The sequence below is a fragment of the Atractosteus spatula genome, chromosome 7, assembly GCF_055471065.1.
Source record: "Atractosteus spatula isolate fAtrSpa1 chromosome 7, fAtrSpa1.hap1, whole genome shotgun sequence".
Classification (NCBI taxonomy): Eukaryota; Metazoa; Chordata; class Actinopteri; order Semionotiformes; family Lepisosteidae; genus Atractosteus; species Atractosteus spatula.
In genome coordinates, this window is record NC_142712.1 from 4,216,178 (window position 1) to 4,228,026 (window position 11,849).

Sequence of the window (11,849 nt, forward strand, 5' to 3'; positions counted from 1 at the left end):
GTCTGACGTTTTTGCATTCAAGGCATGTCAGAAACGACTTATATTTATGTCGTATTAATGGTATTTCTCAAAACGCCATTGTAGCATACAGACCCCAGAGCCAAAGGACATTAATTTAGCTTCTTGGCATATTTTAAGACATCCTTTACAACCCTGCTGCGCCGTCCATACATCGATCGTATTCTGCTGCTACTCGCTTGACCGGCGGATGCTTAACGTGCGGACTAAATAGATTCGGAGAGACATCTTCCCACCAGAGCAGAGAAGGGCAAGAGAGCATCGATTTCATATTTAATGTTTTACTCTTGTTTCCAGAGCAACCCGCAGACCCGTCGTGTATCACCCCGAGCCTAGAAGTACCGTGTGCCCTTACGGCAGACGCCACGCTCTCAGACTGACACATGGCAGGGCTGCGCCGTGTGGCCAGGCCTCTGGGGGCTACAGTAGCTGAAGGAGAGCACACACGGTCTTTTAAGCCAGTCTAAAAATAAATCAACCGCGTCTTCCCTCCTGCTTCGGTCCGCACGTGTCTGCCGTCCTGCGGGGAGTTCTGCTCTGAACACGCAGGAAGCTGGAGCCCAGAAGTCTAGATATCAAACCCGTGTTGGTGAGTGTGTTGAGCAGACATATGGCCAGGCTGACAAGAGCGCCTTTGAAGTCTTCAGTCTAATCAAATCGCCAGCTGCTTTTGACTGTAGTTTTCCCCGTGCAATTAACCAGACAAAATAAATGTAAAGATGTCACTGTTGCTTCCCCGCGTAAAGCCATCTTGGTGACGCCGTCACATTTTGTCCGACAAAACACGGGTTAAAACCCACCTGAAGAGGCTCCACGGCCGAAACGTTGTGTTTTTTTTATCTCTTTCTGCCTTTCGCCGTGGGATTAACGCCGGCTTTCCTATAAACAAGTGAAAGCGATTTACAGTTTTTAACTGGAAGGACGGAGTTAAACTGATGGACAGGCCGACAGGGCTATACTGTCTTGTAAGGGCTTCCTTACATCTTGGTGCAAATATATACACACTGTATGAGCTGGTACATTTTTCTTATACCATTAGAAAAATCATGCTCTTGTGTGAAATCTGTGACACGCTTCACATTCTCCTCAAAATAAGCTAAAGAGCCATGTATTTTTGTATACTGTATAAAACTCGCCTTGGTTTTACAGATGAATGCCATACTTTTTACATAAAGATTAGAAACTGAGTCGACTGGTGTGTTAGTTCAGATAAATAATCCACATCGCATTCTATACCGACATGTAATCCACAGCGTTGTGAGATAATCTGGTCGAAAGACCTGTTTTTTGTAGTTTAAATTTCTTCTTCACATGCCGAGACATCCTCGAGAGTATCCAGTCGCATGATTAGAAATAGGGAAAAAATTGCTAAACGTCTTTAAACATTAGCAGTAAGAGTTCGATGTGAATAACGGAATGTAATGTACTAGGAAAATGCATATTTCATACGATCTAGCAGGAAATTAAAATCTTTTGGAGAGGCACTTCATGCATAAATTATAATTTCTGATGCTTTTTAAGTCTTATTGTACGACTGTAGCTTGGATAGACACAAAGTTGATTTTTTTTTCCGCCAAGAAACAGGTTTGCTGTTGGATTTTTTTTAGCAGTTTACGAGAAACCCCGAAAACAGTAGCATGCCTAGACCTGTGATTTATTGGACGTTTCTCCTGTGCCCCCAAAACAATGCTTTTTATTATAAATACACACTCGATTACGTCTGTCCGACACGTGACGGCACACTCACTGTTGTACTGTTGCTAGGGCAACGAACGCTTGCGTGAAGTCCGCGGGGACTGGCGTGGATACCGTGCAGTCGCACAGCGCCATATCCGTCTTTTAAAGTTACGAGTTTCTTCTTTTTTCCCCCAATCTATCTCTCTGAAAAGGACGACAGTGAAGCCTGCGTACATAAAAGAGCAGTCCCGTTGAAAGGTGCGTTGAAGTGGAGGGTATTGATCACTGCGCCTTACGCTAACGTGATCACAGTTCGCTGCAGGTGTACAGGGCAGTACGTCGGCGCTTGAAAACGTGGATTCGACGGTTCTTTCAATAATATTGTTTCTGTTCTTGATATACACTAACCTAAACATTGGAGATTCTTTGTTTTTTTTCCAGATGCCCACTTGAATCTGTACGCGAGTAGGCCGATGTCGGTAACGAAACTAATAAACCAGCCTGTTGACGTACTAGAACTACTGGAATTCTCTCCACAGAAATAAATCCACCTGCTGCTTCTTAACTTGTACGTCTTGGCCCTAATCGCTTCGCACTTTTGCTCCTCTTGAAAGGTTAAATTTGCAAATTCACATTTAAAACTTATCAGGTTAGGTTTAAATGATTGGGCCACCTACATTCCTGTTGGTCAGAAGTATTTTACTAATTACGCCTTCAATGGATATTTTTAATTTTGTATTAAAGATCTGATTTCACTCCTTAAGCAAGTGTAACATATTTGCTTGAATGTGCTAGTTTGCTCAAAATTCCATAATAACACGGAGTTATTGTTTATTCCCACAGCTACTAACCTGCTTTATTTGGACAACTGTTATATTTTACTTAATTTATTCATCATGCATTTATCTTATGGATCTATCTCACACACTGATGACCCCGCATTGTCATTTATCTTTCTTAATTGCTTCTAGCTTATGTTTTCTTCTTATGCATGTATTTGTTTTATTTGTCAAAGGTTCGTGTTGTGCTAAATCTATTGTGTATTGCATTACAGTGTGTATTTTGCCTGTCTGCAAAGCAAATTTCCCATCTGGGACAATCAAGGAAGTAGTGGGGTCAGTTTGACCTGTAGCCACTCCTGGGTTGTGATTCTCCTGGACAAAAGCTGGATGTTCCTGTATAAACTCCTTTCTGCTCTTCGACACAGATGGCACAGACAGACCCCACAGCAAAAGTCCTGATAACAGAAACGTCGGACCTGAGCACCAAAGGCATCTCAGCATACGAAGACCCTTATGAGCGTTCGGTGAAGTACATGGAGAAGCATAACATCCTCCAGATCTTTCAGGTACAGGTAAAACTCAGGCGGGGAACATAGTTCCAGCCTGGACGCCAGTGGCCATCTCACTAAACTGTCCACAAACAGAAGTTCACAAGGAAAGCAGCTGAGTGGAGGCCCAAGTTTTTGGGGGCTGTTTCTTAAGTGATTGAAGGATCTCATCCAACCATGTCTTGAAAGAGTCAGGGTGAATATGTGAGGAAAATTGAATATTTGAATCGGGGCCCCTCAGAGTTTGTATCTTTGTTCAAGACTATAAATAATGTTGTTCTGTTAGCCTGTCAGTGGCGGGGGGGGACATGTGTAGACTCGCAGATTAATTTGGTCCATCTTGCACAGTAGCGATATCTTTTTCATAACATGTTGACAGCATTTGTACACCCTTGATTTCAATTTGGCTTTTGTTCACTACATATCCCAACGTTCTGTTTGTATGTTATATTGGTCCCCCACATTATCTAGGTGATACAAATGATATGTCAAAATAAAAACGTAGGCTTAAGTGTTTTTCACAGAATACGGCTCGAAGCTCAGTGTTTTCTATATTATAGCCATCCATGCTTTTTCTCCAGGCTTTATCCAAAACGGGGTCACAGGAGAGCCGGGCTTATTCTGGCGAACAACGGGCGCAAGGCACGCACATGCACACGCACACACACACGCACACACACACGCACTCACACCAGGGCCAGTTTTCTCAGAAGCCATTTAACCTACCAGTATGCCTTTGGACCGCAGGAGGAAAATGTTCTATGCAGTCAATAAAATATAACTAAAAATAAAAAACATTTTGGACACCGATTCCCAGCATGGGGTTTGTTGTAAAATGCGCAGGTGGATTTATTTTGATGAGGCTGTGTCCACTGTTTGTTTGTTTTCTTTTACTGGGTATCCAAGGTGGAGGGGTACAGTAGGTCGGTGCTCGTGGGCGTTTGGTGATTGTGACCTCCTTGTGTCGTGTCAGAATAATTGGATTCGTCACCTGCTGGCGTGGAACAGCCCAGGGTTGCATTCCAGGGTGTGTGCCAGTACTGCACAGCACCAGCTCTCGGGTCACTGAGGCACCTGGGCCTCGTCATGCTCTTCAGAATACACTGAAGGTGTGGCGTCCATTGAGGGCACACACGCCCAGCTCTAAGCCACTGCCCCTGCTTAAGGACACCAGCTCTGATGTCATGTGGCTTTCCTCCTTTCTGGAGAGAAGCGCAAAAGGTCAAGGTCTCTGTTTAATGGGCACACCTCCCACACATAATATTATTTTTAATTGTTTTCCTAATGGGAAAAAATAAGTCTATTGCAAATGTATTTTTTTCTTAATTATATTTTATTAGCTTTACATTTTGAAAACATGGCCTATTATGTATTGGATTCCTGTCGGGAATGTATGGAAAGATTAAATATTCTGAAATTCTGTATTTGAATAACATTGTGTAAAAGGACAATAATGAGTCACAGTACAGCACATTTTGTCCCTCAATAATGCCTTGTTTTTTTCTTTCATTAATCAACAGGAGATGACAGAAAACTTGGTTTTCAAGAGGCCTGAGGATCCTCTTCAGTTTATGTTAGAACAGGTTAAGTTTGATTATTCATTTATTTTCTTTCTGAACTCAAAGGAGTTTTGCTCTCCGTGCAGTTTAATGAGCATCGGTGGTCTTTGGGAACCAACAAGCAGCTTGTTAGAAGCTCCTGTCCAGCAAAAACTCTGAATTACTGCACCTCAATTTGCATTGAAAAAAAATTATGCCAAGTTTACTTTTCTGTGTTGTAAATCTTATTTTGAAGTGCGACCGTTACTAATTATTAATTACCATCTAAAATAAAAAAAAGAACCTGTACTTCAAACAGACTTTCTTTTCATCATACCAATTGGAAGCACGCTTCGAAACTCATTAAAAGGCTCTCGGTTGTAACCTTACCTCTGATATAAGACTACTATATGTTGGATCCTAATTACATTAAACCCTATTAAGAGCACATAATTATACCAAGCACCTCATCATAATCAAACTGTTAGGTTTTCAAGGACATCTCTGTAATGAGTATGAGTAAGAAACCTACAGAGTAAATTTTGTTGCCCATAAGGCTTTTGACTTCAAAATGACTAATTGCACCACAGAAAAACAACCTGGGAAAAGTCTTGACAAAAAAATAATTATTATTTTTTTTAAAGTTGATCCTCTAAAGTTTGTTTTGACTGAAAACTCTGATGTTTTATCTTTGGGCCTGCTGGATGTTTCTGTCTTTTAAGGCTAGCTTTGACTAGCTTTCTGACACATTCATGATTTTTTTACACAAATTATCTAAAATTTTGGTTGAAGTTTTGAAGCCATGTAATATTTAGTTATATTTAACATCTTTCTCAGACTTTGGGGGAAAAGGATATAATGTCAGAATGCGTTAATTCTCCCAGTCATTTAAAACATTTAAGTAAATAATAATAATAAACAATTTTAAGATGATTTGATGATAGGTGGGTTTTCTTTGGATCTTGATCTATTTCAGCCACACAGATGGATATTCTGAATCCCCTTCTTTTCTGTCAAATCACAATTTAATGTATGTTAGGATTAGTCAAAGAGGTCAGCTATTTATTGTTAAGCATTAAAGTCTGCAGGCTCACCCTGATATTCCTCTGCCATTCTCTTAGTTTCAAAACCAATACACCTGCCCAACCCTTTAGTCAGTCTCTCCTTGTAATAATAAAATGTACAGTAATCAGACAGGTTTGTTTCTTGATGCAAGGCAGGGAACACTAATTGAGTACAAGGGAGAGTGGCCTGTAACTCACCCAGCAAAAGCAAATTCCCCAACTCAGTGCTTGATGGCAGCTTGCTATTGGATAGATTTAAGAAGCCTCTGACACACAGAGAGAGAGACTGTGACGAGGGTTCTAGCTTAATGCCAAGCCTAGTCTGCAGTACATAGTGTGGCTAACTATTGATATAACACATGAAAATACTAACTTGGGTTTGTACACTTACCCCAGCTCTTCTGCACCACAGCAATAACACCAATGATATTGTCAAGTGATGTGACCAGCTTGAATTCCTCATATGAAGTCATCAGAGTGATGGGAGTGTGAAAGATCCAATAGCACTGTACTAACTTCAAATCACATTTTCCTCTCAGATATTCACAGAGTTAATTGAACTAAGAAGACAATGTGAAGCTTTTCATTTCATATTTCTACACAGGTTAACTAAATTCCATGCTGCTGGAGCAGCAGCAGCACGTTTTGTTAAAAGCTGAATGTTCTCTGTTTTAAAGAAAAAAAGCATTCCTATTATATATCCTTTATTTATTTAATGAGCCAGGAGACAGGGGAATGTTTCCTTAAAATAGCAAATGGTAGTGGTATGTAAAGGCAGTCTTAATGCAGTGATGACATGTTCCATTATTATACGCTGAGAGGTTAAAAGTAAATGCTATGTGTATTTTCGCTTGATGCTTCTCAGGGCTCCTGTAGTGTTCACATTTAAAAAAGCACAACTTGGATGAAGAAAACTGATGTAACAAAAGTAAAAGTAATGCACTGCCTTACTGGAAACAGATATTTTTTACCCTATGAAGAAAGGGGATGCTGGGCTTTCCTAAAGAGCACACAACGTCAGAAGGACTTCACTCTGTTGGTCAGGAGGTATAAACAGTTGTGCTGTAGAACTCCAGAAAAACGACAGCCCGTTCATGACTGGTTCTTTTCTTTGCCTTGATCTTTCTCGAACTCTGTCACCTTTGATACTGAGTAATCTTAATCTCCTAATAATCTCCTGTCAGCACTCTCTGACCTTATCATTTCTTGTACAGTGGGTAAAGCTTTCTCTCTGTTCTGTCCCTGAGCCTCCCTCATCTTCTCTCTTGTGTATCAGCTTTTATGCTCATGATGCTCATATCCTCCTCTTCTTTCCTGCCATTGCATACTCATCTCATATATGTTCCTGTATCTCAGCCTTCTCCTCCAAAATGAACTCTCATCATATTAAACTCAACCTCTCAGAGTCTGGTCTCCTTTTATTTGCTTTATCTTCCTCCTCCACTGTGGACCATTCCATCTCTTTTCCTCTTAATGTCTCTACCTTTCTAGTCACTGTCCTCCTCTGCCTCACTCCTGACCCCTCCTTCTCCTGTTCCCAACATATTCCATCTCTTGAGCCTCTCGTCTCTCCTGCTGCTTCTTCTTGAGCAATATTAACAGAACCTGCCCTTTCCTTACAAACTATTCTACACTTCTCCTACTGCAGACTCTGATGTTCTCCCACCTAGACTACTGTAACTCCCTCTTTGCTGGCTTCCCAGATACTGCTATTCCCCAGGCTCCAACTCATCCAGGAGTTTGCCACACTTTTCCGATCTTACTCCATTACACCAGCTCCTCTTCTGGCTCCCATTAAAATCCAATTTAAAAACCCCCTCTCACAAGTCTTCCTCAGTCTTCAGTCTTCTATTCCTCGCTTCACCCCCTTCACGTTCTCTGCTCCTCCTCTCCCTCCAGAGTTTCTGTACCACGCTCTGCTCAGTGGAATGAGCTCGCTAGTAGATTTTGAAACTGCTAGGTCTGTGAGACCCTTTGGGAACCTGCCTAAGACTCTGAATCTATTTAGACAGCGTCTGTGACCTCTCAGCAGCCTCTGTATTGCACTAGAGTTTTTAACTCTTTGATTAAGATAATGTAGCTTGCTAATCGCATTATTCACTATGAACATTAAGTACTTATCAAAAGCATGTTCAGCATTATGTCCCTACACTATATATAATTTGAGTTTTTTTGATTATATCAACCTTCTTGTACTTAATGTGTATTTTCATATTGCAAGTTGTCCTGGATAAGCATGCCAGCTAAGACGATAAGTCCTAAAAATAACATAGGTGGATTGACTGCATGGGACTTTGTTGGGACAGGTCAAAAGCGACTAAGGATTTACAATAAGTTTCATACATTGTTATTTGATGTTTTCCTCACCCTTTTTCTGTGACGTAACTAATCTGTGAGTAATTAGACACAAAAGAAATCTGAACTTGCCTCACCTCAATGTGAGTGATGTGGCAATTTCAAGGTCTGCATTTTAAGTAGCAGTAGCATTGAGATTCGTCCGTAAAGAAAGATTATTTCTTCACAATCATTTCTCGGCAATTCATACTGGAATATAATTTTTTGATTAACACATCTTCCGGCGGAGAACGTTTTTTTTACTTGCAACAGAAACGGTGCACCAATTAAAATGTTCAGTGCCTCTGCAATGAGCCACCCTTTGAATCTCAGGTCTTTCAAACAAAAACAGGCCTGTAGATAAAGGTTACGGTCTCTCATTAATTGGAACAATTTTACCCTTTCCTCCAGTCTTAAGATGTACAGTAGCTGAATTAAAGAGAGCCAGAAAACCTGCTGCATGTCAACCCCTGAGGACTGGAATTGAGGAACCCTGCTGTTAAGCGTATTGTAAAACTCAGTTTTTTCCATACTCAGTGTCCCCTAGTTTGGTGTTTATACTGTAATGTCCCATTAAATTGTCTTTCATTTGATTCTGTTGCCCAGAAAGAAACACTAAAAATCTTCTAATTATGAAATAAAGCCAGAGCTGCCTCTTGCTGAGCATCACAACCACTAGATGTTTTGATGCTCGGTCCCCCAAAAGCAGTTTACAGGTGATGCTGATCACAAATCCCAGTTCAGTCCCGCAGTTGACCAGCTGATATGTGCTTATATGGATGTACTGTACCAATACGTTTGCCAGTTGTTGGATGAGTTGTCCCAACAAGGGAGAGGTTATGTGGTACACAATAATCATAACTGCAGTATTTAAAATAATCGTTCAGGTGGGGAGCTGCGTCAACATGCGTAGGCTGCAAAGGAACAAGTAATACTGTAGGTTAATTCCATGCTGAAAAAAAAAGAAAGAAAACACAACATTTTGGCCACATGTGAGCGGCTCCACGGCCGAAACATTGTGTTTTCTTTCTTCTTCTTTTTTCAGCATGAAATAAACCTCTTACTTGTTCATTTAAAATAATCCCCTCCATACTCAGAGGGGAATGAAAAACGTTTCCTAAACTGGGATCCAGTGAAGAAAATGTCTGCTAATTGCCTTTTAAAGGGAGGTTTGTCTTTGTAAAATTGAAAACGCTGAAAACTTACCATGCAATACATCTTATACAACTTTCAAAGAGGCACAATTTAAATTTTAGTAGACAAATTTCATGAATACAGTATATATGGTTCTTAGCCTTTTTTTTCTTGGTGGTTCACAGAGAAGTATTTTATATTCACCATGGAATCTTGCAAGAGCACCTCACTTTTGAGTACTATTAAAATATCACTTTTTAAAAAAAAAGGCAGCAGAACAAAGAGAACGGTTAATTTATATTGGTACAGGCTCCCTGAGGAAGAACTGAGAGCAAAACAGAACCAATATCAGAAATGATCTCTGCCATCTCACCCAAATGTCTTGCTCTGAAGAATGTAATCTTTATTTTGAGTCCCCCTTTGTCTGCTAACATGAACATCAGTTCTTTGTAAACTGGTTTTGAATGTCTCCAAGCCCAGTTTCAGGCAAATAAAGAACTCTTCAATGCCTGAATAAGGTGCCACCTTGAAGAGAGAGGTTGTCTTGTTTATTTAAAAAGAAAAAATACATAAAAATATACTTTTTGTTCTATTATATTTCTATCGTCATGATGCCAAGGACTATGTTTACATTTTATGATGACAAATTGAAGAAAAAGAAAAATAAGCTTAAGATGTCTCTTCTTAACCGTCCTCTTTGTTCTTTATCGTAGGTACAAATGAAGATCAGAAACAAGCAGGAATCAGAAAAAACATCCGAAGATGATGTGCAGTCATAACCATTCACTAAATCAAGAAACATAAAAAAGAGCAGTCATTTGTGATTTAATTCAGGTCTTTATTAGCTTATGCATAAGGCAGCATGAGAAATCATTATTTATTAAATACAGGACCTCTGCTCAGTTTTAATGGACTGGGAATAAAAATAAATAAATAAAAAGCACACAATCATCCTGCTCCACAGCTTACTTATTAAGACAAATTCTGAAAAAAGGCTTGCTATGAAATGGAGGGGAAGAAAAATGTTGTCACACGATGCTATTAAGGTTGTTGACTTGGTGATTCGCTTTTGTTAAAAGAATAAACATATCTTCAGGGTCAGAATGACTTTCCATTGTGAGGCACTGCTTTGGAGAACAGTCCCAAGTACACTGCTAGAAAACTCAAGTAAGGGACATGGAAGAGTTTGGATTATTGCAAAAATCTTCTGTTTTGTTTTGGAAGACCTGAGACACCAAATGATCATGGAGCTCCTTGAAATGTAGTGGGCAATTTGAGAAACTACCACTGATAAATCCAGTACTTCAAGTAGGTACAGTAGCTGCGTCAGCATGCGTAGGCTGCAAAGGAACAAGTAAAGGTTTATTCCATGTTGAAAAGAGAAGAAAGGAAACAACGTTTTGGCTGTGGAGTCTTCTTTGGGTGTAAAGAAGGGCACATGAAGAAGACTCCACAGCCAAAATGCTGTGTTTCCTTTCTTCTCTTTTCAACAAGGAATAAACCTTTATTTGTTCCAGTGATGAATCCATCCATGCTTCAAACACTATAGCATTTCAGAGGTTACACCAGACTACTTTCCCTCAAGTGTGAGGATTTATTTAAGCAGACTTTGCTGGAAAAGCTACCAGAGTTAACTGTTTTAATCTAAAGAGTGTCAGAGAATGCATATACTGGGAGTACTGTTTCAGTAGTTCCAAAAAAGTAACAGTTAAAGAACCTAATAAAAAGACTCATCCTTTATCTGTTATGAAACATTTAGTTGTGTTTAATTGATATAGATATTTTCCTATTTTCCTCATTACTTCCTTTGTTTCATTTTGAACAATTACTGTAGGTTGCTGGAAAATAAAATAAAATAGTTTAAAATCTTCACTTTTTGCATTTTATGTTCAATTATTGGATACTGAATGTTTATCAATGAGCTGAAAAATCACTTAACTGCTGAAGAAATTAATCAATATCTGAAACAACCATACAATATTCTATTGTTTGAGAACTGTATTGATCTGAAATAATGAGTAAGTGGAATATTAACATTTTAACAAGAATATATTATTTTATCATGGCAAACCAAGTGGTAAATAATTTTATGTCCCCGATTTAAAACAGAAGTTCTATGGTTTATTGGTCTGTTATGTGAAAGTGGTCACTAATTATTATCAACATAGAAGCTGCTCTAGAATACAATGATAAACCCATCCACTCAAATGACCGTTGAGAGACATTCTACAGCTACAGTACTCTTTTTTAAAACAAACATTTTACAGATCCAGACTGAAACATTCTTTCTGGCAAAGGCAGTTACAGGTGACTTACACCTGATGCACCAAATTTACTGGGTAACATGGAGTGATTCTGAGATTTGTGCTTAATATCGTAATACAATGTTTAAGGCATAAAAAAGGTAGCAGTGACATTTCCCATGATGGAAATAATTACATTTTCTGTAAAATAATGCTGTCATATTATTATTGTGGTTACTATTTTGGGTAGTTACGATCTTTTTAATTTGTGAACATGATGACTGACAGCTTTCTCTAGTTTTATTGCCAGTACGATAAATCTATATCTTCCAAATAAATCTGTTTGCATATGATGTTTTACATATTACATCTTGTTTGCTCAAGAAACGCATAGATGATTTAAAAAAAACAAACATGTCCAACAAAATACATTTTGCTGTAATGAAAAAAAGCATTACGCAACAAAATTACTTCACGGGATAAAACTTCTGTTACTTTAAAAGTATCATGT

At 39.1% G+C, this 11,849-nt stretch overlaps 1 protein-coding gene across 2 annotated transcripts; it reads left to right on the forward strand.

Moving 5' to 3' along the window:
* Positions 1 to 502: 502 nt before the first annotated feature.
* Positions 503 to 10,967, forward strand: tex55 (testis expressed 55). Of its 2 annotated transcripts, none has more exons than XM_088921633.1 (4): positions 503 to 607; positions 2,903 to 3,043; positions 4,546 to 4,608; positions 9,809 to 10,967. In XM_088921633.1, exons 2-4 carry the CDS (start codon positions 2,903 to 2,905, stop codon positions 9,872 to 9,874), a joined length of 270 nt encoding a protein of 89 aa, XP_088777759.1. In that variant the 5' UTR covers positions 503 to 607; the 3' UTR covers positions 9,875 to 10,967. The 2 variants fall into 2 exon arrangements, with proteins under 2 accessions (XP_088777759.1, XP_088777758.1); XM_088921632.1 differs by lacking the exon at positions 503 to 607 and adding an exon at positions 1,482 to 1,953.
* Positions 10,968 to 11,849: the final 882 nt, after the last annotated feature.

What these genes read in the sequence shown, in the direction of transcription:
- tex55 (XM_088921633.1), top strand. Translation starts at nt 2,903, where the DNA reads ATGGCACAGACAGACCCCACAGCAAAAGTCCTGATAACAGAAACGTCG. An exon ending in ACATCCTCCAGATCTTTCAG is followed by an intron (nt 3,044 to 4,545) that starts GTACAGGTAAAA and finishes ATTAATCAACAG; the next exon opens with GAGATGACAGAAAACTTGGT. An exon ending in TTCAGTTTATGTTAGAACAG is followed by an intron (nt 4,609 to 9,808) that starts GTTAAGTTTGAT and finishes TCTTTATCGTAG; the next exon opens with GTACAAATGAAGATCAGAAA.